At 38.7% G+C, this 27,984-nt stretch overlaps 1 protein-coding gene across 2 annotated transcripts; it reads left to right on the plus strand.

The window, feature by feature from the left end:
* The first annotated feature begins 6,577 nt into the window (after positions 1-6,577).
* On the plus strand, positions 6,578-27,314 carry spoplb (speckle type BTB/POZ protein like b). 2 transcript variants are annotated; one of them, XM_053513631.1, is made up of 13 exons: positions 6,578-6,779; positions 9,913-10,034; positions 19,974-20,102; positions 20,236-20,352; positions 22,036-22,157; positions 22,312-22,463; positions 22,551-22,678; positions 22,994-23,171; positions 23,253-23,308; positions 23,662-23,784; positions 23,889-24,031; positions 25,376-25,429; positions 26,252-27,314. In XM_053513631.1, exons 3-13 carry the CDS (start codon positions 20,073-20,075, stop codon positions 26,394-26,396), a joined length of 1,248 nt encoding a protein of 415 aa, XP_053369606.1. In that variant the 5' UTR covers positions 6,578-6,779; positions 9,913-10,034; positions 19,974-20,072; the 3' UTR covers positions 26,397-27,314. The 2 variants fall into 2 exon arrangements, with proteins under 2 accessions (XP_053369606.1, XP_053369607.1); XM_053513632.1 differs by lacking the exon at positions 9,913-10,034.
* The last annotated feature ends 670 nt before the right edge of the window (positions 27,315-27,984 follow it).

Below are 27,984 nucleotides of genomic sequence, written 5' to 3' on the forward strand. Positions count from 1 at the left end.
GTCAGGGAGTCACCTGACCCACCCTCGAGAGAGGAACTCCGCTAGAGTCATCCATGGAACACCTCAAAAATTAAACAGGTGAAGTGATTTATACATTGGTATCCTTAATGTGGGAGAGCCACTTGGTCCAAACACAGGTTGAACACATATATGAGAAGTAGTCAAAAATTATCCGCACTCCGGTTATATTAAAACTTCCACGTTTCCCATTCAAGACTACTGTCTCCCCAGTCACTGCTGTGCAGGTGTGAGTGTGTTACATCAGCTCGTTTGTAACTGCGGTGCGAGCAAAAATGGATGTCCTACTTGTGATTTGCATGACAGAGAAGCAGCATGTAGTGATTCGTGTTAGTGTTGAGGTGTTAAGCATCCTTGTTATAGTCCTGATTTGCTCCATCAAACTGTGTTTGGACCTCTTTGGTCCCCTGAAAGCTGCCCTACGAAGACGAAGGTTCACTTCTGATGAAGAAGTGATGACAGTGGTGCATTTGTTGCATTTAAACTTTTTTTTGTCTTTGTTAAAAGTTCATTTTAATAAATTCTACAGCCAGAAAACATTTTTGACTTATCCTTGTGGAATCAAAGACAAAGGACTGCCTATTTAATGCCATCAGGCTGTAATTCTTTCAACGAGAGCTTGTGATTGATGAGGCCACTCCTCCCCCTCCACCACCTGGGACAACACAGTCATCAGGCATCTCCGTCTGGGTATCAGTATAGAAAACAAAAAGCCTTTTTTACCTAAGGAAATGGATATTGGAATGACTCTGTTCACTGGTACAGATCTGACGCTACCTTGTTAGTGAGGCTAGTCCGCAGGCTGGTGACATAAAAATAAGTAATTACAGACCTACATTATGATAATAGCCAGCCAGTCCCAGAAACTGTCTCACCTCCTTATGAACTTGGTTTGTTCTCGGGCATGCCACAATTGCAGCTGTGTCATCAGTTGCACAGACCTGCCGCTGGCCCAAGTGGAAGCCTGGATGCCATATCTCCACCCATCCAATTACACACTGCTTTGAGTCCTGCCAATCTCATCAACCTCAGGATCGCACCCTCAAATCTGGAATGGGTAGCTCAGGGGTTTTGGCAGTGGCTTAAGTTGCCACTTTTGGGCCCTTGAGCAAGACCCTTACCCTCTATGGCTTAGATGTATAACAGTCTGGATAAGGGCATCTCCCAAATGTTACAATAAATAATATATGTTATCAAGACACGCAGTGTGCATGTGGAGGATTTGGAGGTCCATGAATCATTGGAACATCTCTGGGGCTCCAAAGGAAGGGTCACATATTAGTGGCGTTTCAGTATGAGGCCACTGGAATGAACCAGTCACTGTGATACTCCTTGATTACCCCATAACAAGCATGCCCATGAGCTGTTCCTACTCCAAGCACCACCATAGCACCACCCCTGGGGGCATCTTAGTGTGGTGTTCTTAGAGATTAGTGTGTCCAGGTACTGTAGCGATGAAAACACATCAGAAAATTATTTGCAACTTGAAAACCTCCATAATTTAGAACGGTAAGAAGGACTAAGCTTTGCCTTTAGATTCACCTCAAGTTCAAGCTCCTTCTACTCTTGAATGACTGTCATCAAAGTTATTGCCAACCACCACAGATCTTCAGGAAAAGTCAAAGTGATCTTTCGTTTAAGACTTTGTAATAAAGGGGAAATAGGAAAAATGAAGAGTGTGCAATTCATAGGCCAGAAGTGAGGGGTCATGCAGAGGGGATTAGTGCTGGTGCAAAATGAGGCTGACCAGTGGCAATAGCTTCTTCTTACAGAGTGAGAGTCATAAAGAAATAAAGTGTGATATGTCCATTCTATTTATTAGACAGACACACCTACTCAGTTCGCTCCCTCTCTCTCTCCTGTGGCTTGAACCTCTCCTTTTTTTTTTACTTGCTACCATTCTCACTGCAACACAGAACACCCACACAGGTGTAGGTCCTTGCCATTCACTATTCAGCTCTATACACAGCAAGCTGTGGTGCACCTTTCTATTATAACCAGCCACAACTGTTTCAGCACCTTCTGAGGGATCAGACCATGCTAGATCACCAGTTTTCCTTCCTTGGACCACTTTTAGAAGGTCCTGGCCACTGCAAACCAGGGACACCAGACAAGACCTGACATTTTGGAGATGCGCCGATCCAGGATCCAGTCGTCTAGCCATGTCTAAACCATGAGCCTTATCAAAGTCATTTTTTCTGCTCCCAAGACAGCAAATCTGAGAACAAATTGATCTCTTGCTGACTATATGTTCCATGGTTTGATAGGTGCCACTGGAAGGAGATAATCAACGACTTTTCCTTCAACTGTCTTTTACTTTATTCTTCCTTAATGTGTCATTTACAGCATGACTGTTAGAATAAGATTGCATATTGACCTGACAGGAAGCTCTCTGCAAAAAAACTTTCCTTTCTGACATTAAGCTGCTAACTCTAATTGGGTTAGTCAAATCCAGAGGGGCAATGCAACCAAAAACTCTCCCTTTCTCTTTATTTCATTTTCCTTAAAGAAAATCTCAGATAATCCATACAAGGCAAATATAGCCAACAGAATGCTATACCAAACCTTGCATGCTAGAAAATAATATAATAGGCCTAAATTCTGTAATAAAGGCATATAGTTCCATTTGTATATCCACATCATACTCTACATCCATATTATTTCATCTTGAAAATGGAGACTAATAAAAGGACTGTGAGTCAGCCTTCAATATGAAATAATAGATTATTTTTAGGCCATTCAGCTCTACTTAGGTCACTCATTCAGTTCTGCTATGTATTATATCTGCCTTCAGAAACCATTTATTAAACATTCTTAGTCAGGTTGGGTGAAGATCATTCCTAATACAGTAAGGATAAAAGTAATGACCATAATAATATAGCTGTCTTGATATGGAAGTTTTAAAAAGGTCTAAAACAAAGGTAGTCTAAATTTAGTCCAGGCTAGTCCAGGTGTGTGTATGTTTGGATTATAGAGTAAATTGCTAAAATATCTTGGATAAAAGATCCATGTTGGTGATTTGGTTCACATAATATTTCCGTGGCATTTTTTATGTTAGGGACTGTGCTTCCGTCAGTATATTCAAGTTGTGATGATCTCGTCCCCTTATAGGAAACTGTGGGAGGTGATGTCAAAAGGTGATTTACTTTTGCCATGTATGTAGTAATTATACACCAGATGTGTTCAAGTCAAACCGGGACTTGTAATTAAATTTCCCGCAAATGAAGACATAAGGTCCGGTTTAAATTTACAGAAGACATCAGGCACAGTATGGTGCTAAGACTCTTAGCGCACTAAAACATAATTTGAACGGTGCAAATGTATTAAAGAAGCCCATAAATGATGACCCCGGTTGAGGTGGCTTGGAGCCCCATACAGATGTTTTCATGAACATTCAGCAATCAGAATGCCATGTCCTTAAAAAAACAACACACAACTTGTCATTAACTTTTGGAAGAGAATAGAATCTATCTGTGGGAACTGTACACACAATCATTTACCAACACTACTTGTACATTTACATGAACTCTGCTGGGAGTTATTGCCACATCCCTGTACAGTCCTGACCTCGATCCAAACCATTTCCACATATTTAAGGCATTAAAGAACTTCCTGGAAAGCCTGTGTTTTAGATGCATGCAGTACGATCGTGGCTCCGGTGTACTGAGAAAACTTTCTACCATGAAGTTATCCAAGCACAAGTAAAACCCTGAGATAAGTGCATTAGTGTAGCAGGGCATTATATAGAGAAATAAAGCTAATTTTACTCACATAACTGTCTTCTGTTATTTTTCAAAGTCAAAAACTATAGTGTGTTACTTTGAAGAGGAACTTAAAGATAATTGATTGTTTAAATATTAAATATATGTACATGCCAATTTATAGTAGAGCGTTTATGTGGGCTACATAGAGGTTTGATTCTATGAAAGTGGTGGCACTGTGTGGCTTTTATTTTTAGTGTTTTATATTTAGACATTCAAGAATTTTGGGTCAATAACACATATACAGCATGCCAAACTATTGTATTGTAAGATCACGTGTTTTGAATGAGGTCTCACAAGGAAAACTAAATATGAGGCTTTTTTATGGCTTGCAATGGCAATCACACACACACACACACACACTGTTTTTTTACTGTTCATTCTGTAATTTAGTTTCTATGCTTTAGTTTTTTAGATTTGATATCAACCCATCCATCTATCTACGCATCCAAGATTCTTGCTCGAATAATATCTCAGGATTATGTGCTAGAATGTAAAATATAATTCAATTTTGGAACTGAACCAAACTGAATCAAGGTCACAGCAAGTTCAAAAGTCTAAACATTTGTGTCAAATGTTGTTGCGTTTAAGGTTCCTTCCTGTCCAAAGTACATTTTATGGTATTTGTGGCGCAGAAACAAGAAGGACAAAACATGTCTCTATCTTAGGCATCTCATCGCTAATGACTTCCACTTGTTTGTTATCAAAGCTCATAGCAACTTTTTTATTTCTGGCTGAGGCGTACACAAACTTCACATATCCTGGTGGTGTGATTGCTTTTCAGTCTGCCACAGAAGCACATACTAAAATGCACTGAAGCAGCTGGAATTATTTTAAATATAGTTTGCATTCACTACTGACACCTATGCATTTTAATTCTTAAAATGAAAACCCCCTGCTGATTGGTTTTCTCTGAAGAAATCAAACCAAACAGCAATGCATTGAAGGGTTGCATTTTCAGTCTGACAGCTTGGCATGTCCTAATGGAAAATCATGATGTTTGTGTTAAATTAAAATAATTAAATTATTTAATCATCTTCTATACTGCTTAATTTTTTACAGTCTATTATATGAAATGTGTCCAGGATAAGTGGTACAGAATTAATTAATAAATGAATGTGACCAGGATAAGTTGTATACAAGATGTATAAATGAATGAATGAATAAATAAATGAATGAATGTGTATTGGATGATCTGTATACAAGATGAATGAATGAATGAATGAGTGAATTAATTAATGTGTACAGGATAAGCTGTATACAAGTTAAATGGATAAATGAAAGTGTATAGGATAAACAGTATATAAGATGAATGAATGATTGAAATAATGAATTAATTAATGCATGAATGAATGAATGAATGAATGAATGAATGAATGAATGAATATGTACAGGATACGGTGTATACAAGAAAAAATAATGCTAATCATGGTAAGCGGTATACAAGTAGAATGCATGAATAAATGTGTACAGGATAAGCGGTATACAAGATAAATGAATTAATGTGTACAGGATAAGCTGTATACAAGTTAAATGAATAAATGACTGTGTAAAGGATTAGCAATATACAAGAAAAATGCATGAATGAATGAAGTTATAAATATGTACATGATAAGCGGTATACAAAAAATTAATGGATGAATGAATGTGTACAGGATAAGCTGTATACAAGATTAATGAATGAATGTGTACAGGATAAGCGGTATACAAGATTAATGAATTAATGTGTACAGGATAAGCGGTATACAAGATTAATGAATTAATGTGTACAGGATAAGCTGTATACAAGTTAAATGAATAAATGAATGTGTATAGGATAAGCAATATACAAGAAAAATGCATGAATGAATGAATGAATGAAGTAATAAATATGTACATGATAAGCGGTATACAAAATATTAATGGATGAATGAATGTGTACAGGTAAGCTGTATACAAGATTAATGAATGAATTTGTACAGAATAAGCTGTATACAAGTTAAATGAATGAATGAATGTGCATAGGATAATTAGTATATAAAATAAATGGATGGATGGATGGATGGATAAATGAATTATTGTGTACAGGATAAGATAAGTAAGGGAAAAAATAATTAATTAACTAATGTGTTCATGATAAGCAGTATACAAGAAGAATGAATAGATGAATGAAAGATGAATGAATTAATGTGTATAGGATAAGCAGCATGTAAAATAACAAGCAAAATAATTAATTCATCTTTCAAACCTCTTATCCTCTGTACAGGGACATAGGGCATGAAGCCTATCCCAGGAGACTTAGGGCACGAGACAGGGTGCCAATCCATGGCAGGGCATACACAATTCGGGAATGCCAGTTAAACTGTCCTGCATGTCCTTGGACTTTGGGAGGAAACCCACCAAACATGGAGAGAATATGCAAAACACACACACACACCTAAGGCGGGAATCAAAGCCTCGTCCCTGGAGGCGCGAGACCACAGTGCTAACCACTAAACCACCGTGCCGCCATGTTATATTACCTTTCATCTGTTGTGAAACCTTTTTAGATTTGAATCTTATTCTCAGTATCGCGTACTGAGTTTCGTATTCGGCTGCTTAAACTTTTGAATTAGTTGGGAAAATGTGCAACCAAAGAAGAGAATCCTGACTCTTTTTTTTTTTTTTTTTAAGTTTGTCTGTGCTTATTTGTGTTGAAGGACATTTTCACATTCGGACGGGGTGATGTTTGAATAAAGCCCGGGACGCTGAGGCGGTGACGGTGCGGGACGGACGGATTCAGGAGGAAGTTCTGAGAGAGTGTCGCTGAGAGTGACGCGCATGCGCAGACCAAGCTCCGGCAGAACTGCAGACGCCGCTATGCGCTCGCGCTGAGCTGTTTTGAACGGCAGAAAAGCCACTTATTATTCCCTCAAAAGTCTCACCATTATATATATATATTATATATATATAACTATAACTTATGGTCCGTGTGTATCTGTGAAAGATTTCCCGTGACTCGTTGTGAGGATTGACGGAGAGGTTTGTAAAATATATATATTTTTTTTTTTTCATTTTTAAACGCCGCTCTCTTGGCTGACACAAAAGACAGAAAGCGTTCTCGTTTTTCCTTTTACAGAAATACACACAATAAAAACACAGACTGTCGCTTTGTGCTGCGATAAAAACCGACGGATTTGGTTTGTTCGGTGACGTTATGTTTGTTTTTAATGCCGCCCGAGATGATTAGTTTGCTTTTGTTTTCGGTAGATCACTTGTGTTGGGCCGTGTGGAAATCTAGGCCGAGGTTGCTAGCTCCGGTGGCTAACTGCTCTTCTTCTCCTCGCTCTCTCTCTAACTCAGTTTTTTATGCTAATTATCCACACAACACACGGACATTGGTTAACATTATAATTGTAGGAAAGACATGTTGTTCTGACTTGTTCTTGTTGTCGTATTGTTTTATTTTCAGCTTCGTAAACTCAGTCGGATACAGCTAATTAAACATAGCATCTTAGCTTACAGGAGAATTAGCACTGCATAAAAGTTAATAGTTTCTGCTGCCAGGCTAGTCTCACCCAGCAGGACAGAGGGGACAGGGCTTTTACTATGAGCTTAGCAACCTGTATTTCTGCCTTGTTTATTCCTTATTTATGCCCTAATATATCCAGGTTTGTATTTTTTCCCCCTGTGTTTTCATCTCTTTCCACATCATCCGTAAATAAACTTTTTTGTTTTATCTGAGTTTAGTGGTCAACCTGGTTAACTTTAGCTTTGTTGTGCTTTGTTGTCTGCAGCTAAAAACAGTCAATATTAGTGGCCATGTGACGTCACACATTAGTTTGCATATTAGTGTGTTTATGCTGTAACAGTGCTCTGTCAGGGTTTTTTGTATATACAGGAGGAAGGTGCCAGGAAATGAATGGCATAATCGAAATGAAAATCAAGTAAAAAACGATGCAAAGGCAAGTCTGTTGAACGCAGAGTGTGAGCCGTCACAATGTTGGGAATGTTCAGGGCAGGGTAATCCTGACCGGGAATCCCGTGCTGAATGACCATCCTGAATAATCTGTGATTGATCGTTAGGAGCAGTGCTCAATGACTATGCATTGGGGAAACCAGTGATCAGGGGTGTGTCGTTGGAAACACTGGGGATCTGTGATGTCGTTGGGCATACTGGGGGTTAGTCACTGGGCATACTGGTGGGGTGGGGGGTATTCGCTAGGCATACTGGGGGTAAGTTGTTGTGCATACTGGGGAGTGGTTAGTCGTTTTTCATACTTGGGTGGTGGTTAGTCGTTTTTCATACTGGGGGGGTGGTTAGTCGTTTTTCATACTGGGGGGTGGTTAGTCGTTTTTCATACTGGCGGGGTGGTTAGTCGCTTTTCATACTGGCGGGGTGGTTAGTCGCTTTTCATACTGGGGGGGTGGTTAGTCGCTTTTCATACTGGGGGAGGTGGTTAGTTTTTTTTCATACTGGGGGAGGTGGTTAGTCGTTTTTCATACGGGGCGGGTGGTTAGTCGTTTTTCATACGGGGCGGGTGGTTAGTCGTTTTTCATAAGGGGCGGGTGGTTAGTCGTTTTTCATACTGGGGCGGGTGGTTAGTCGTTTTTCATACTGGGGCGGGTGGTTAGTCGTTTTTCATACTGGGGCGGGTGGTTAGTCGTTTTTCATACTGGGGCGGGTGGTTAGTCGTTTTTCATACTGGGGCGGGTGGTTAGTCGTTTTTCATAATGGGGCGGGTGGTTAGTCGTTTTTCATAATGGGGCGGGTGGTTAGTCGTTTTTCATACTGGGGCGGGTGGTTAGTCGTTTTTCATACTGGGGCGGGTGGTTAGTCGTTGGGCATAATCTTATACTGGTGCTCAACGATTGGGAATTTGTAAACACTCAGTGATCAGTGGCTAGTAATTGGAAATACTTGTGATTGGGGGTCAGTCGTTGAGGAAATATCAATGATCAGGGATTGGTCGGTGTGGAAACGCTAGTGCTCTGTGAACGGTCGTTGACGGGGACGCTGGTGCTCTGTGAACGGTCGTTGACGGGGACGCTGGTGCTCTGTGAACGGTCGTTGACGGGAACGCTGGTGCTCTGTGAACGGTCGTTGACGGGGACGCTGGTGCTCTGTGAACGGTCGTTGACGGGGACGCTGGTGCTCTGTGAACGGTCGTTGACGGGGACGCTGGTGCTCTGTGAACGGTCGTTGACGGGGACGCTGGTGCTCTGTGAACGGTCGTTGACGGTGACGCTGGTGGTCGTAGTGATGTCGAGTTGAGTGAACCTGCTCTTTCAACACGTATTACAGCAGCTGTGATGTGAGGTAGACTGCAGCATTAAGTTCAGCACAGTCATCTATATCTGCTAAGTTCCAAAGCAAAGTTTGTTGTTAGCTCTATTTATTTATTTATTCATTAATTTGTATATAAAGTTGTTAAAGGGGTCTAAAATCATTAAAGCACTGAAGTCAGTTGGCGACATAGCTTGTTTAACTTGTTTAAATAGTTGAGTTTTCCAGTCTGCCTTTTTATGATTTGATGAATTATTATTGTTGTTGTTGACTTATTTGCTGTTTTTAAGAAGGAATTTTTATGTTTGAACAGAAAGACAAATGTATAAAACTATTTGGTTTGCAACAGTTACTGGATGTACACTTTATTTGTAAATTGTGTATATTTGTGAACGTTTTATATCGTCCATAGCACACTTGATTCAGTGCTGCACTTTAGCCATCTTGTCTGTATCACTTGTTCTATAAAGTAGTGTTTTTTTTTTGTTTGTTTTTTTGTTTTTAAGCAGTTGTTTCAAGGTTAGCAGAAAGTAACAGCTGTGTTTCAGGCAACTTCCAGTTCTGCATAAAATACAATTAGGCAAATGAAACAACAGTGTTGAGTGCTCAAGGGTTGTTTTTTCACCTTTGCATTTCAAGAATAAAGATTTCAAAAGCTTGAGAATCGAAAACACTCTTAACATGACTCACATCATCTACATTTGAGTCGAATGTGTGTAGTGTGGTTAAGTTGAATGTTTAAGTCTACATGTTGACTCTGAAAAATGGGAAATGTAAAATAAATGGAATTTATTTTCCAGTAAAATAAATGGAATTTATTTTATGCTTAATATAAGCCCAAGAGCCTTTAGATGACTTTGGTTTATTAGTTTTATATTTACGTTACAGGGTTCGCTTTCGCATATTGTTGGCAGTGGCCTTTCCCAGAATTCCTTTCATCTGCCAAGTGTTGTGGTCTGCAAGTCCTCATCGAGGTGCCTCATCTAATTAATTTCAGCACACCAAACGCGGTGAGTGTGAGCTGTTAGAGTTTCAGTGTTTCATTTGGGTAATATGTAAGCTATGGCAAAATGACATGCTGATCCTTGGCAACATGTAAACTACATGTGTTTTAATGCATCGGACACAATGTCTGTTGGTCCTCGCATCTAAGCCCAACCTGCAGCAGCAGCAAATCAGATATTCTGTTGTTTTTTTTTAATTGTGCAAACTACTGATCTAAATCTCACATACCGAGTTTCCTGTGGAAAAGAATAACACGGTCGTCGTATGTAACGCAGATGGTACATTGCTGGCTACACAGTTAAAGTTTATGAGTCTCCCTAAATCTGTAGACAAAGATGTGCTTAAAGGCTTCGTGAGTATCTAAGCAGTGCTACTAATTAGTGCTGCGAATTAAGGGCTCTCGGATCGATCTGTCGCTGTTCAAAATCAGCCAATAATCACTTAATTTTCACCAATCTGTCATCTTTCAACCAACTGATCACATAAACTGATACTATTGTGACGACGTAAAATGCGTTAGCATGATGTCAACAGTCTAGGAATATTGCTGAGTCTCTTTAAAAGATGTCACAAAAGACATTGCACACATTTGTTTTATTTGGCAAAACTATGAAGGACTATATCTGGTGAAGGCTATAACACAACAGCCTTTAATCAGCGCTTAAGAACAATTTCAGTATAAAAAGTTATCCACAAGGACAGCAGGTAAATCTTGTGCGTCCACCCTCGCTTAACCACCTGTAGCATAAGTGCTCAAAAAGAGCCTTACTCTGCAGAGAGTAAAAATACTAAAACCAAAATCACAAAAATAATAATGAACGGAAAAATAAAGAGCCGGCCACCAGCTCTGGACCTTACCGCTCAATACACTGTGAGCGACTGACTATTCAGAACAGCTGCACACATTCCAGGTGATAAGAGGAACAGACTATCTTTTAAAAATGCAGAAATTATGATATTTATAAAGAAATGCCCGTCCTCACTGCCTAATAATAAGTAGCCATGATTGGAATCCAAAGAAATAGAGTATAAAATGTGTGAGAAAATATGTAAAACTCATAATAATCAGATTGCTAGTTTGCTCTCTCTAGTTGAGCGGAGTCTATTTTGTTGGTTTCAGTTTCTTTATAATCTGTGTGAAATAATAAGGGACTGGAATATGTTGCATATGTTCTGTACAATCAATAAAAGCTTCGAGTTTGATACTTTTCCAGATTAAAATCATATTATATAAAAAAATAGTTAATTTTTATACTGCTGTAAACAGTAAATACATAAACAATATTGCACAATAAAAATGAAATCTCAATAACCCCCATCGGGTGGGATTGGCGATGAGCCTCAAAAACCTTAATCAGCGCATCCTTACTGTGAATTGTAGGCAGATTGTTTAATTTATTTTATTGAATTTTTGCCCATTGCAATTTGCAATATCATTAATGTTTATTTTTCTATGATTTGTTTCAGGCAGCTATATTTCATAGAAGACTTTAAAGTATTAAAAACTACTAAAAGTATAATCTATAATTTATGTTGATTCTTACAAATGTTTTATATCGTTTTAAGGGGTAAAAACTTTTCTGACAATTTATTGAGCTATACTCCTATACAACATGTGATGATATTGCACCAACCACTCGTAAATAAAAACTGTAAAGAGGAACTAATGATGCAAAATGTATATAGTAAACTGTGGTTTTATATATTTTTAAGAATTTATATTTACAAGTTTACTCCAATAAGTGTGAATAGAAAACTAACTCAATAATTACATTTATTGAATCAATCAACCTATTGTGTAATCAATTAATTCGGAACAGTTTTAGTACTTTAAAACTTTAATAAACTTTAGTACTTTAACGGAATTAGTTGTTTTATTTATTTAATTTGATTTCTTTAGATTTACTGCACAAACTAGAAACATCTTCCATTCATGTGTTGTGGAATTCTGAAACACAATATACACAGCATTTAAATTTTTTATTAGATTACTTTTACTTTTACTGGATACTATTATTTTTTAGGAGTTTTAATACTTGTAAGATGTATAAATTGCTTGAGACAAACCAGACTGAAAACTTTTTTGCGCTCTTGAATCAGATTGAAACCGGTTAAAACCCACAATGCATAAAATCGAACCAACAGTTTACTCATGATTCACACCTCTAATAATTGCATAGCTTCTTACAAGTTTTTGTTTTTTGTTTTTTGGGTAACCTGAAAATACCGCAGACCAAAATAACCAGAGCTCACATTGCCAATATTGCAAGTGATTAATATTTGGAAATTGCAGCACATTACATAATGGAAATGAAAATCAAGTAAAAAACGATGCAAAGGCAAGTCTGTTGTTCGCAGAGTGTGAGCCGTTACGATGTCGGGCATGTTTAGGGCAGGGTAATCCTGACCGGGAATCCCGTGCTGAATGGCTGTCCTGTTGTGCTTTCCCCGTGTTGGCGGTCGTTTCCCGCCCACCTCCAGAGGCGCGAGTACAATGGGTTGCAGCAGGAACACTGTTTGCCCTCGAGCCTTCATTACTAAGCCTGTTTTGTCTGAAGCGGTCAGCCAGATGTAGTTACAAAACAGTTCAGGTTCAAACATGACATGAGGCAGGAGAACAGTGAACAATGGGTAGGTTTTTGTTTAGTTTGTTTCCCCATGTAGCTATGCTACTACATGTTTCACAATTGGGACATCCTTTGTAGATTGAGTAAAGTTAATTGAATAAAGTTCACAGGCTATGGGAAGTGTGGTGTTGAGTGTGTTTCTATGGAGTTTGCACGTGATCTGACTCTACACTTTGTGTGTGTGTGTGTTGGCTTTTAGAGTGTCATGGCTTTTAGAATGTGCTTGGTTGGTTTCCTCCAGGTAATGTGGTTTCCTCCCACAGTCCATGAATGTGGTGTAGGTAGAGCGGTGCTTCCAATTTTCCCCGTAGTCTCTGATTGAGTGTGTGTCCTCGTGCCGTGTGCCAGGTTGGCACCCCTACCATGGTGTCCCCTGCGTCGTGCCCTTCCTGGGGTAGGTTCCATCTGCAGTTACTTCATGGCCCCCTAGAGCGTCGTGGCCCATTTCTTTCTTAAACACTGCGCTACTTATTGAGACTACAGATGTGCTAGCAGCATTACTGAAACGTTGTGTTTTTTGATCAGTAATGACGTCTCTTCGTCTTCCGTCATAAACAAACTCCTTTTTTCTTTTCTTTCCTCATTAAAAAAAAAAAAGTTATTATCTCTACATAACTTTATCACTGTTACACAAAAGCGCTTTTTGTTTAAAGCTAGCCCATTTTTTGCACAAACCTAGATCATGCTGAGTGATAACGTACGCAGAACAGTCATTTACGTTTATCTGAGATCCGTGCGAGAGGACTCTGACCGTATGTTATAGAATGGAAGAGTTTATTAAGTCTGACAAGCACGTCATCTTAAAAGACTAATCGCGCAGGATTATACCGTGAAGTGGTGCTTCAGTCGGGGTGGAAAAAAAAAAACGATTAGTCACTCGGATTAATCAGAAGTGATTTCTTTTTAACCTTACATGCTCTTCACCTTTTTATAAAATACGGCTGTCCTGTTCGAGCGGTTTCTTCTCATTCTAATATTAACTAAAGGGAACATGAATACAGAAATAACAAACAATACTTCCTCTAACTGAAAATCAGCCTTTCACATCACTTCAGTAGTTTTCCCTCACAGTGCTTCTTTGTGAAATGATTTTTATTTATTTTCTTATATATATATTTTTAACCATGCTTATTTTTATTTTTAGTCACACTCATGTTCTGTAGGAATTAACCGTCACGGTAACTCCAGCAGGTCTGGCGTCGGTGATGCTTTTCACTGCGGAATGCTGTGTTTGCTTTCCACCAGACATAATAAGACTCGTGGCATCCCAATAATCCGCTTTAGACTCATCTGACCACGGAGCATTCTCCCACATGGCTTGGGTATCATCCAGGTTCATCTTAGCCACGAAAGACAAGCGTCTTATTATGTTCCTGTTTATATTCTTGCTGTTATTCCTATTTCTTGTTGGCCTCACAGGAATCGCATTTTTGCCAAATCTCTTTCTGATCGTGGAATCCTGAACACTTAAACTTAGCAGAGGGAAGAGCCAAAGCCAGGCATTCTTTGCATGTTTTCTTAGGATGCTTTGTAATTTCCCGGATAATTAAGCTGTACCCTTCGAGACATTTTGGCAGGCTGGAAGGTTTACTCCCGTTCCAAGTGTTCTCCATTTGGCGATTACGGCTCTTTAACGTACTTTAGTAAATTGATAGGCATGGAAATGCTTGTGCAGCTCTAATATTAGTTTTTGCTTATTTTTTTTTTCCCCCCCATTCTTTTTTTTTTTTTTTTTTTTTTTTTCCTTCCCCCTGCTAGGTATTGTGTACTCGAGTAAGCTATAAGATCATTCTGGCCGCCTTGCTGTTACAAACCCTGAATGTATTCTAATTGGCATCCTCCTTGAGAAATGACTGTCGCATGCCAGGAGCTTAAAACATATGGTGCACACATTGTATAGTGTTTCGAATGCTGTAACTTATTAGTAGTTGGTCCAATTCTTCGTTCGAGAATATCACACTCACGCACGCAAACACACAATTAAGGAATAAATGTCGCTGTGTCGCTGTAATGTTGAAGACACATGTTGAGGAATCTGCGTGAAGGTTGGTGCATGTGGTTTTAGTAGTGTCCAAATCCAACTAAAGTTCTTCCAAAACTTTTTTTTTCCCTCCTTTCTTTTGTGATTTGTGTGGGGTTATGTGGCTAAGGGGGGTATTTATTTGTTTGTGGGTTTAAATAGTCATTTAGATTTGGATTTTACATCATGAAATCCAGCATTATTATCTTTTAAGTTTATCTGTGGCTTTAGCTCACACAAGCGCAAGTATTTAGGGACAGGAATCGTCAGGAACCTTTCGGTACGATAGCCTCACGATACCCAAGTGCCGATTCAAATTGTACTTCTATTGTAATTCTATAAGTATCACAATTTATAAATATATTGATTTGATATTAAACTTTAAGTTTTTAAGGTAATGGCCTCAGCACCTGAGGTACTGACTGTACTTAATATTTTAAAAAGTTGTGCTAATCAGAATAAACCCTTATGGCACATTTTAAGCACAAGGCTCGCATTTTCATTTTATTTGGCTCTCATAAACTTGAGAAAAATGCTTTCTCTAAAGAGTAGATCTGTAGCATAATAATTAGAATTGTGATCTGGATCCGTGCTGTTATTCAACTCAAAAGGGCTGCAGTTTATTATATGTAATATATGCGTAGTCAGGAGAATTGGTTTTCATTGTTTTTATAGTGTTGCAAAATTCACATTCAATAATGCACAAATCATTAACTATAGGGTTACTTAATTAGATAAAAAGAAATGTTGGGATTATTTTGACACATACGAATGTGATTTAAACTGCAATATGTAACTAAAGAGCGATAATTTCTGGAAAAATTTGTGTGCCTCTGCGACGGCCGGGTCACTCCTAATGAGCGTGGTGGACACCATCCAGTGCGTGATGGAGCCTTCTGTTGCATCACAGTCCGTCAGAGGCCGGTCCCAATGATAAGTTTTAGGGATGTAATCAACCGTTTGCGCAATGATTTCTAGGGGAGAAGAGTAATAAGTGTGCGCCGGCACACTTAACTAGAGAGGCACATTTACTTAAGAAAATGTAAGTGGTGCTTGCTGTGGCATCATAGTCATTGCTATGATGTCATAGCTGATGTTGGTCTCAATGTTAAGTCTATGGGACTTTTTAGGGAGGTTAATTGCCCTGCGGGGGCAATTAACCACCTACCCCTTAGAAAAATCACAGCACCCCATTCCCGAATAAGCCGCACGATTTTACATCTCGTTCATGGGTCGAGGACAAACGGTGTGGGAATAGTTACACGCCAACCTTTTGTACGGAAGAAGAAGAAAAAAATAACTAGAGAGCGAAAACTTGTGGAGAAATTTTAAGTGTGGCTCTGCAACGGCTGGGTCACTCCTTATGAGCGTAGATGCCATCCAGTGCGTGGTCGAGCCTTCCGATGCATCATAGTCACAGCCGTGATGTCGCAGCAGAGGCCGGCCTCAATGTTATGTCTATGGGACGTTTAGTGGTGTTTTTGGGGGGAATTTGGGAGCACCGCGCGACGACCCCCCACCAAAAGTCATAGCACACCATTCCCGAGTGAGCCGCACAGAACGGTGTAACATACGGGACGAGAAACGCTGCAAAGATTTAGGGATATAATAAGCCGATTGCGCAAGGATTTCTAGGGGTGAAGAGTAATAAGTGTGCGCCGGCACACTTAATAAGAAAGAAAAAAATAATAAGCCTGTGAGATAACAATAGTAGTGCTTCGATCCGCAAGCAAAAGTAACTATTAATTGTGCCTTTTTTTTTCCTTTTTTTATTCAAAAGTATTTATCCAGGCTAACAGCAAATAACGACACAAAGAGAATGTTTGCCAATATTCATTTTATCACCTCAAAAGTATTAAATTACAGCCTTTTGTGGTTAAATAATTGCAAGGTTCTATATTGCAATTTAGATTTTTATGCAATTAATTGTGCAGCACTAATTAATTATTAATAGCAAAAAGATGTCGTTTTTGTTATAGCTGCACAGTCTATGCAAATTGGTTATGTGAGAGAAAAATAACGAAACCCAAACAATCTATTCAGTTTGTTTAAACAAAGAGAAGAATAATAAACAATAATGAATAGTGTGGTAACGCACTAAAGATAATCAGTGGTCCGTAAGGATCTCTTCTGTCGGTTCGGCAGGCATGTGAACTGTGGATTAAGTGCATAGTTTATTCATAGTGCAAAGTGCAGTTTTACTGCAGCTGTGTGCCGTGACATGTTTGGACCCTTATATTTTTTGCCGTTCTTGAGCAAAAACTGTTTTTTTGGGTTTTTTTTGCACACACAAAGTATATTCTCTCTCTCTCTCTCTCTCTCTCTCACTTTCTCACTTGCTCTCTGCTCCAAGGTTGCCAGATCACAGTGTTAAAAAAATGCTTAGGCAGTTCTCCAATTTAAGAAATAAATAAATAAACGACTGGCCAAATAAGATCAGTACAAGAACTTGCACTGTAGTTCAATTTTTTTAAAGCACATATGCTCTTTCACCGAAATTAGCCTCATATTCATTAATTACTCTAGACACTTTTCCCCAGACAAAGCTGATAAATAGTAGCTCAGCTTCTGAGAAAGCGGGAGCCCAATCTGGCAACGCACTCAACATGGCAGAGAATGACATGATAAATTCTGATTGGTTGTTTCTTTTCCTAAATGGCAGTACTCCCTTTTCTTGTAAACCTTAACCTGCAAGTTCTTTCTTGTGAATATATTTAAGCTACAGAGCATTATTATCTAAAACAAACAAGCAATTTTAATATACGTTTTCAGTGTATAATGGTGGTTGGATAAATGGGTTTAAATACTGAATGGTACATTTAATTGTTAAATATTAAATATTAGTTTAAGTCCCAAGTTTAAGTTTTTTTTTTTTTTAATATGTGTTAAGATTCAAGTAAAATTTTTACCTAATAAAAATTAAAAAACAGGATTTACTTTTCCTACAATGCAGTTTATTAATATTGCAGTAATTTGCTTTTGTTGTCCTTTTAAAATGTTGACAAATATTTGTTTCAGTGTCGTCTTTTATCAGGCTGCATGTGACGATACTGATATGTCTCATATTGTGGCTTTTGTGTATAATCTCATCCCTATTCATCATGCAGTCAATCTTCACAAAAGACCCTCGACCACAAACCACAAAACAGCTCAGAGCAGTTCAAAGTCTTCCACCATATTACACACCCGCTATCTTGTGGTTGAGTTGTGGTGGCTGATGATAATGATGATGATGTTTTTGTTGTTGATTGTGGTATTAATTTCTCTCCTCTGCCCCCCCCCCCCCTTTCTGAAACCCCTCTTAATGAGATCTCTTGTATTTAAAATTTTAAAACTTGATTTCTTTTTTGTTAGTAAGGTTGCTGTGTGTGTAAATTCCAGCCGCAATTATGACTGTGACTGAAGCTACTGTGACAGGAGTTAGAGTGTGATGGCTGGACAACTGGATCAGAGCGACTAAAAAAACTGCAGCTCTTGTGGGATGTTTTGTGTTCTGCAGTAGCCAGGACATACCAAAAATTCTCGGAAAACCGGTGAACCGGACACAGGGTCATGGGCGACCTCAGCTCAGTGATGCGTGTGGAAGTGAAGGCTGACTTGTGTAGTCTGATCCAATAAAGAGCTACTGTAGCTCAAATTGAGGAAATGGTTAATGCTGGTTGCAGTAGAAACGTCTGAACACAGAGCGCATCACTGTTTTGGTGACAAAAGGGGGGGGGGGGGCGTACTCTATTAGGCGGGTGGTCATAATGTTATGGCTGATCCATGTATTAATACTCTTGCACATCGTATTTTTGGTAAACAAATTTTTCCACTTTTGCGTTGAAGGACTTTGGTTTTTCACCACAAGCTACCATGATTACAACCTCGTATTTGGACAAAGAAAACTTGTCCTTTCATGTTTATTCAATGTAATGTGTATGGGTGTTAGTCATTTTTGTCACGTTTTTTAGGATAGTTAACATTCACTGTGTTATAAAGATGAAGTTAAAAAATATCAATTTTATGTATTGTGATTCTTTGGTTATGGTAATTTATGTATTGCCACACTCACTTTTTTTTATAATTATAATAAATTTAAATAATAGCTATTTTTTTAAAGTTGGTACAGTAAAAGCAAATTATTGGTAAAGTTTGTTTAGAATTTTAACCATGTCTGAGAGGAAATTTTTTTTTTTTTTTACAAAATCGCAGTGCAGAATGTAGGTATCGTGATGTATATACTATCGTGTGTTCCCTGGTTATTATGATCCCTATTAAATTCTATCTCAATTTTTTAACAGATATTTGCACTCTGGTTAAAATAATAATAATAACCTGCATGTTTTTCTGCCAAAAATGCAGTGTGGGTTTTTTTTTTTTTTTTTTTTTTGCTGTTTAAATATAATGAACTGGATGAAAAAAAAAAACACTGCATTTTTGGCAGAAAGCAAAGCTGAGCACACTAATAGATTTTATATTATATAAATAAACTAAAAAAATGTTTGAGTCAGTTAATACCAAAGACTTACCAAGATTTCAGCAAATCATTGCATGTTCATATGTTGATCGGATCATCTGCCATTTTATTGGGGAGGAAACCGAATGCTCTTTTCTTTGGCATATTTCTAAATAATATGTCCATACTAACATTTGCAATCCTCCAAATTGTGTTAGGAATTGTTGCAGGTCTGGTTATAATGTCTTATTATATGTATATTGCAGTTATTGTCACTGGTTACCATGGCATTATCATTTAAATGTCTAGACATATATCACACCACCCTTAGGGTATTGTGTTTATTTTAGTTACGCCGTGTTTACGTGGTTTAGTTAAAGAATCGAATGCCGGTGCTTTCTTTTCACTTTTGACGGAGAGACGTCTTGCACGACTGAAATATCTTCAATGGGAACTAGCTAAAGTCTGTGGGGAAAATTCGCTAAATGTCACCAAATTATGTCACAGGCTTATTTGCATTTTAATTTGATTCATGCACTATTTGTAAAAAGAAACTCACAGCAGACAAATAATGCAGTTCAGTTTTATTTATTATACTGCTTTTAGCCATTTTCATTGTTTCAATTTATAAATCAAAATGATCAGATTGTCCCTGATGAGCAAGCCGAGGGTGACGGTGGCAAGGAAAAACTCCCAGAGATGGAAATGGGAAGAAACCTTGAGAGTTTTGTGAGTGTTAGGAGGCTGGAAGTTCAGTATAACAGGAGAGGAGTTTAAGTTAATATGTCCACTTTCCTTATTGGAGGGGTAGTAAAAAAAATAAAATAATAATAAAACTTCTTAATTCTCGTGTGTGTAGGATGGGCTATGAGGAGTGAGAAGTCAGCATGCAGTGTTGAAGCCGTATCAGAGCAGCGTGTGGAGTCCTATATCTTATTAGGATGCTCTCAGGGATGGCATGAGCAACCTGTCCCTCTCTGAGCACGAGGTAAGGGATGAGGATTATAACCAACCACCAAGTCACAGTAACTCAAGATATCAGTATTACTTAATAATGCGGTTCTTACTGATGTTTCAGATCAAATGTCTTATTACAACACTTTTATCACGTGACTGTTTAGGTCAAGCTTCATACGGGACGCGAGAGGATAAAGCTGGCCATGTCACGGGTCCCCACACCCCCTCCTCCAGGGGAGATGACATCAGGACCTGTGGCGGAGAGCTGGTGTTACACACAGGTGAGAGGGTAAAAAATGTAGTCTGTGTCTACATATATTTAAGGATACGGTTTCGTTGAAGATCACAGCCCACCGTATGTGGACACCTGATTATTTCACTCTTGAGCTGGACCCCACTGAACACCTCATTAATGATCTTCTGGAGCAATATGTGTGTGATGGTTAGTTGTCCAGTGCGATTGTGTCTCCTAGAAGAAAGAAAATTAATTTCTGAATAGATATCTTGGAGTTTACTGCAGAAAAAAAATACTACTACAGTGGGTCGAAAAAAGTATTTAGTCAGCCAACAATCGTGTTCTCCCTTTTAAAAAGATGTTATATTCATCATGGGTATACTTCAACTATGAGAGACAAAGTAAGAAAAGAAAATATCCAGAAAATCACATTGTAGGATTTTTAATGAATTTATTTGCAAATTATGGTGGAAAATAAGTATTTGGTCAATAACAAAATTTCATCTCAATACTTTGTTATATACCCTTTGTTGGCAATGACAGAGGTCAAACATTTTCTGTAAGTCTTCACAAGGTTTTTACACACTGTTGCTGGTATTTTGGCCCATTCCTCCATGCAGATCTCCTCTAGAGCAGTGATGTTTTGGGGCTGTTGCTGGGCAACACAGACTTTCAGCTCCCTCCAAAGACTTTTCTATGGGGTTGAGATCTGGAGAGTGGCTAGGCCACTCCAGGACCTTGAAATGCTTCTTATAAAGCCAAATATTTACTTTACCAAGGAATTTATTAATTCATTCATTAAAAATCCTAAAATGTGATTTTCTGGATCATTTTTTCTTATTTTGTCTCTCATAGTTGAGGTATACCTATGATGAGAATTACAGACCTCCCTCATCTTTATAAGTGGGAGAACTTGCACAATTGGTGGCTGACTAATTATTTTTGGCCCGACTGTATAAAAGAAGGTAGTACCAGGTATGATTAATGCTGAGAATCACTACCACTTAGTTTAGGGGTCTAAATCACTGATGACTTTATGCTTACTACAGGCACCCATCACTTAAAAATAAAGAAAACAGGTTCTCATGCCAGTTCACTGTATCACACACGGAATTGTCTTAAAAAGCCTGTCGAGGAGGTTGAAAAGAAAACAAGACTTGGATTCTTAGCAAAAGAAACAAAAACAAAGTGCTAAATCAAGCGCTTGGCGAAGAGTCGAATGACAGGCAGTGAGTCAGCTGTTTACACAACCAGGAGAGGGTTTGTGTTCTCTTATGATGCCATGGTTTTAGGTATTAAGGGTGGATATAGGCGACAGCTCATGCTTTTTCTCTCGAGTCGAAGACGAGCATGGCTATTACGTATTAAACTTCAACTCTAAGCATGTTCACTTTCAGACCTTGCATTTCTAGTAATTATTATACAGCAGATGAGTATTGGAGTGAGTGTGCATCTTTTGAGTTTTACACTTACCCCCAAATCACCTTTCTGAGTCATAACACTGATGCACAGGCATGTTTCTGCTCAGAAATATTACTCATCCTTGAAAGCACTTGAAGTTCCTGATGATTGTTTTGTTTTGGTCTTGTTGGAAGCATACGGAGCTTTTCGCAGGATTTTAACCCCTCGCATATTTTTATTTAATGTTGAATGTCCTATGTGCTACACATCCGTTATATGTACAATATATATTTAAATTATTAATGCACAAAACAATAATTCCTGCCAGGTCAAAGTAGTGAAGTTCTCCTACATGTGGACGATAAACAACTTCAGTTTCTGCCGAGAGGAGATGGGAGAGGTGCTGAAAAGTTCCACTTTCTCTTCTGGTCCCAACGACAAAATGAAGTGGTGAGGTTAACTTTCTATCCTAAAATTACACCTTAAATTAATTTCTCTAATATTAATTTGCCACCTTCGCAACACCAAAGCCTGACAAAAAGTCAGATAAAATTTAATGTTTTGCCCTTACCTTAATTTTTATTTGCATGTTTCTTCTCTGTAGGTGTTTAAGAGTGAATCCAAAAGGGCTAGATGATGAAAGTAAAGATTATTTGTCCCTCTACTTACTCCTTGTAAACTGTCCAAAAAGTGAAGTGCGGGCAAAGTTCAAGTTCTCCCTGCTAAATGCCAAAAGAGAAGAAACTAAAGCCATGGGTGAGCCATCACCTAAAAATAAAAACAGTCTGTTATAATGTCATGTGTGGTTTCTAACTTAATCGTATTTGCTTTGTTGTTCTCTAGAAAGTCAAAGAGCATATCGATTTGTCCAGGGAAAAGATTGGGGCTTCAAAAAGTTCATTAGGCGGGACTTCTTACTCGATGAAGCGAATGGACTTCTACCAGATGACAAGCTTACACTTTTCTGTGAGGTACTGTTATTTGTGTTGGGGAAAATATATTCAGTAGGTGTGTGACAACTACAGGAACTGGCACTGCACCCCCCAAGGTGACTGTCCTAAAAAAGCTCTGGGACAAAATGGTGTCTGGGATTTCCCTCGCGATTTAAAGGCGCAGAGACAACGCTGTTCGTTACCGTGAGATTTCGTTCCTTTGCACGGGACAAATCGATCGGGCCTGTTGTATGAGCGCCTTGATGAAAACCTAAAACAGAGTTGGGTTTATTGTGTATGTCCTGCTGTTTTTGTAATGACTGAGTTTTTCTTTTCTCCTCCCCTTTGCTATAGGTGAGTGTGGTGCAGGACTCGGTGAACATCTCTGGTCAGTCCAACATGAACATGCTGAAGGTGCCTGAGTGTCAGCTGGCTGACGACCTGGGCAGCCTGTGGGAGGGCTCCAGGTTCACTGACTGCAGCCTGTTTGTGGGAGGACAGGAGTTTAAAGCACACAAGTCCATCCTGGCAGGTGTGGCCGGTTGTACAGATCGAGTTATTTTGTCAGATTTAATGTTTAAAACTTTGTTAAACTTTATAATTTATTTTGCAGCGAGGTCTCCCGTCTTCAATGCCATGTTCGAACACAAAATGGAGGAGAGTAAAAAGGTAAAGGAGAAAGAAGAAAAAAACTGTTTGACGGAGTGAATTTCCTGTGTACTGTTACTTACGAGACAGATTCTTCAGAAAAAGCTGCTTTACCGCAGATTGTCTATTTCTATAGTTGCACAATTTGTGTGATTTGTTTTGCATCTCTGTGCTCAGCGTAGCATTTATGTTTCATTTCCTGTGGTAGCGTCACAGTCGTGTGTGTGTTTTATGGTGCAGAGCTCTTTTTTTTAGCATTAGTTATTTTTATTATTTTTTATTATTTTATTATTATTATTATTAGCAAGTTTCTTTCAAAACAGATGATTTTTAGAGATTTTTTTTTTCTTTCTCTCTTTCTCTTGGGTCCAAAGAACCGCGTGGACATTAGTGACGTCGAACCCGACGTGTTTAGAGAGATGATGGTCTTCATCTACACGGATAAAGCTCCAAACTTGGAGAAGATGGCCGATCATCTGTTAGCCGCAGCAGACAAGGTGAGGCAGGAGACGACTGTAAACGAGTTACTAATTGATAAGATCTCATGAAGTGCCTGAGTCACTGCCTCGGTATGTTATCTGCAAATTCTCTGTTTCTGCAGTATGCTTTGGAGAGATTGAAGGTGATGTGCGAGGAGGCTTTGTGTAACAGCCTGTCTGTCGAGAACGTGGCAGACATCCTCATTCTAGCAGACCTTCACAGTGCAGAACAGCTCAAAGCACAAGCCATAGACTTCATCAACAGGCAAGCCGGCTCTCGTTTGCTTTTCTCTTGTTGTTGTTTAGTTTTGCCCCATTCCAGCTTTACACACATGTATGATAGGGGTGTAATGGTAAGCGTCATTTGAACGTTCGGTTCAGTGCACATTGTAGTCTCCGTGAATACAGTCTGGATTTAAAGGTGCTTTGTACGTCTGTGTCGGTCTGTGTGTGTATAAATAGTCCATATCTACCAGAACCATGTGATTGCACTGTTTGCTGTAGGTAGCGCACTTACTTATATTGGTCAGCTTTTTTTTTTTTCTCTCCACAATATTTTTTTTATTTAAACAATTTAATAGGAAGGGAATCAAACTATAAATGTATATAAAAAAGCGAAGGAAGGGCCCCCACACCTGTTGAAATTTCAAGTCTGAATAACGGATTGAGTAGTGAACCTTCTCCAGGAACAAACAGGACATAATATCTCTGAGCCACTGGGCGTGAGTGGGTGACGTGGCATCCTTCCACTTGAATAAAAGAAAACGCCTGGCCAGGAGTGTCGCAAAAGACAATAAATACTGTTTAGCTGGAGTTAGACACACATCGTCCTCTCCAGTGATACCAAAAAGAGCAATTAGAGGGTCTTTTTGCAGCTTTTTAAATGATAGATACATGCTTGTGTGCGTTCCTTATGTGTTCAGCCAATATTAAACCCCTTGCTACTGTATAAAATAAAATTGAGGTATTTACCAAACCGTGAATACACCCCTAATACACACACTGCATGTGAGGAGAAAAAAGTGGCCGTTTAAGAAGAAATAAAAATAAATTATTAAGCTGCGTCAAGCAAAGAAAACAACTAAGGAGATCCTCATTGCCTAAAAGAATAGTGCTGAACTTTGTGGATGAAAAAAAATCAACATTAAAACCCACTTTATATTGAAAGTAAAAGAATTTCCATATGCAGACAATGTGATGAGGGCTAAACAGCTGTGTGATTGTAAGAAATGGGTGCATTCCAGGACTCTGATTGTGAAATAGTGATTATGTGAACATGAGGAATCATTTTCACACACAATCAAAAAGCTATAGGCGACAAAATGAAAGTTGGTGTGTGATCGTACAGTGGGCTGGCAAACACGCTCGGGTACGTTTGGATCTTTTAGTGCACCTCTTCTACCTAGAAATGCACATGTAGTTTATCCTTTAAAAGTAATTATAGTCCTGTAATTTAGTGTGAAATGTACATTTATATCAACATTTTAGGATGCTTATTAAAGCTGTTAAAGAGAAGGAGACCACCCAGGAAATCGTCTTAACAGGTTTTGTTATAGCGGTGCTGTAAGTGGTGCAAATATTTTTGTAACACCACCTGTTTCCTCTCCAGATGCAGCGTTCTCAGACAACTCGGCTGCAAAGATGGGAAGAACTGGAACAGCAAGTACGTATGCACATATTCTACCGATATCAACCGTCATGATTAAAATAGAAGAAATAAAGTCTGAATGTTCATGTATTCTGCAGATAAACTACAGCTTAGTGATGTAGGTGTGGGATGCAAATTAATTAGCCAAGAGAACAATCCTAAAGGTTTTTTTTTTTCTGTTACAAGTTAACCAGGGTCTCAAAACTCCCCTAAAGTGTGTTAATTCCCCAGCTGAAATAAAAACCCTACAAATAATGCATTTGTGCCTTTATTTTACTTTTGCTCCAAATGCGCCAATTTAGTGTATGTGTAAATTGGGTACTGCTGAGCCACAACCCTCTATCGAACAGCACTGCTGAGAAACAAGCCAGGGGAGGGGCTTTTATTATGTGATGTCACATTAGGAGAAAAATTTTATTAGCTTGTAAGCTGGGAGTTTTTTTTTTTTTTTTTTTTTGCATGCACACTGGAGACCCTGCTGAATGTCTAAATATGACTTACTTTTTCATAATAGCCTCCCTTTAAATAAATTCCACACTAAATGAGTGCATATAATATTATAAAAAGTATTCATGTATAGTCATTGTTCTTACAGAATGTAGAATTGCCCAGAATTAGTTGAACTTGATAAACTGTGATAAAGTAAAAACTTGCATCATGCACTTCTTCAGTGTTTGCAGAAATAATAAGCATGCACGGCTTCCCTAATTGCTTTATAGAGATGATGTGAAGAAAAACATTTACTGCAATAATACTTCTCCAAATAATATCAACGTCATGTCTACTCATTCTACATTAGGCTAATCACTTACTCTATTTGTTTCCTTGGTTCTTCAGCCATGCAGCAGACATAATGGAGACCGCAGGCTGGAAGGCCATGATCCAGTCCCATCCTCACCTAGTGGCTGAAGCCTTTCGTGCCCTGGCGTCGGCTCAGTGCCCCCCGTTCGGCCTCCCCAGGAAACGGCTCAAACAGTCCTGACCTTCGCACACAACTTTGGAAAAAAGCAGCAGCCAGCCCTGATTCCCTTTGGCCTGTCACTCCCTTCTCCTTTACTTAAGCCCAGCTGGAGGACTGCACTAGCTCACAGTGCTCTTTGCTCACTGCAGAAGAAGAAGACGACGACGAAGAAGGAACCAGCTTTAAAATGGCCGCCTCCGAGCTGGCTTCTCTCTGCTCAGTGATTTTTGTCATTTGATAAATGGCCTTAAAGGACATGCCCTCCCCCTCCAGGCCTGTCCAGATTGCACTAACTCTTCCGTAACACCGTAGTTTTAAGGTGATGTTTAGGTCCCTTTGTCTGTGAAGTGTTGTCAACAGGGGCACATTAACTGGCATCCAGAATGTTTAAAGCCCTGCCTGTGATATTGACATTTTGGAGGAGGGGAAGAAAAAAAAACAAAAAAACAATGAAAAGTGCGTGAACTCACAAAAAACGGCTCCACACATCAAGTGCGAAATCATTTCCTTTGATACGTTTTAAAAATGATGTTGCCCATGTTGTTTTCGGAAATGTTTACCAGTGTGTCTAACATCAGTACATATGGGCATAAGTATTAACTGAGATTCTGCTTTAGAATACTTGGTAAAATGTGATGCATTCTTTCTGAGTATGTAATTGAGTATTACATGAAAGCAGAACTGAACATGTTGATATTTTGCACCTCCTTAACTATTGGGTAAATATGAAGATTTTCTTTATCATATTGTTTACAAGACGTTTTTTTCCCCCCTTTTCACACAGACTTATTTTTGACTTTAGTTGTATGGAGTTTATTTTCTATGATTAGCAGCTTTGCTTACTCTACAAAACGGCAGAGTTCTTTGTGTTTGGAAAATGTATTGTGGTTTAAAAGAACTTTGATTTATTGCTTTGAAATTAAAACACAAAAAGCACAAGTGGTTTTGCTCCTTTTTGGACTCGCAATAGCAAAAACTGGCCCACTGTGTATAATCGTAGGATTAATTCCATTATTCTTAGAGTGATCGTTTTATCCTGGTCAGGATCTCGGGAACAGAGTGTGAGGCGAGAACATTGTGGTTGCTCAGCGATCGACTGGTAGTCCATTCAGAGAGGCACGGTCTCTCCCAGGGTCGTTTGAGGATAGTCAGTCCACAGATCACTGTGGGTTTTTTTTATTTTATTTTTTTGGAGGAAGCTAGAGACCCCAGAGGGAGATGGTGAAAACTTGTTAAAACTCCATACTGGTATTCAGCTAAGCTCAGGATTGAATCCCTTGAGGTATCGGCTTAGACCTTCATCATCGTAATCCGGTGAATAAATCTAAACTGAGTATCGGGGTTATTGAGATTACTCTCAATGAGTTTACCCAGCAGGTGTATAAATGAACTTTGAGTACAAAAGCACCTAAGTGCATTGGAACTGCTGACACAAAAATACAAAAAAAATAAAAAATCATCAATAGAGGAAACCCTGCTTTTATTTTAAACCCTTAATATTGTCTAGTAGTCACTTGTTTTACTTCAGGATTGTCACAACTACATATGTGCAAGTTTAATCAGTTGTGTAATTTAATCGACCTATTGTTTGTTTTTAACTTTTTTTTTA

The sequence above is a fragment of the Clarias gariepinus genome, chromosome 15 (genome assembly GCF_024256425.1).
Source record: "Clarias gariepinus isolate MV-2021 ecotype Netherlands chromosome 15, CGAR_prim_01v2, whole genome shotgun sequence".
NCBI lineage: Eukaryota > Metazoa > Chordata > Actinopteri > Siluriformes > Clariidae > Clarias > Clarias gariepinus.

What these genes read in the sequence shown, in the direction of transcription:
- spoplb (XM_053513631.1), top strand. Translation starts at nt 20,073, where the DNA reads ATGAGCAACCTGTCCCTCTCTGAGCACGAG. An exon ending in TGTCCCTCTCTGAGCACGAG is followed by an intron (nt 20,103 to 20,235) that starts GTAAGGGATGAG and finishes GTGACTGTTTAG; the next exon opens with GTCAAGCTTCATACGGGACG. An exon ending in AGCTTACACTTTTCTGTGAG is followed by an intron (nt 22,679 to 22,993) that starts GTACTGTTATTT and finishes CCTTTGCTATAG; the next exon opens with GTGAGTGTGGTGCAGGACTC.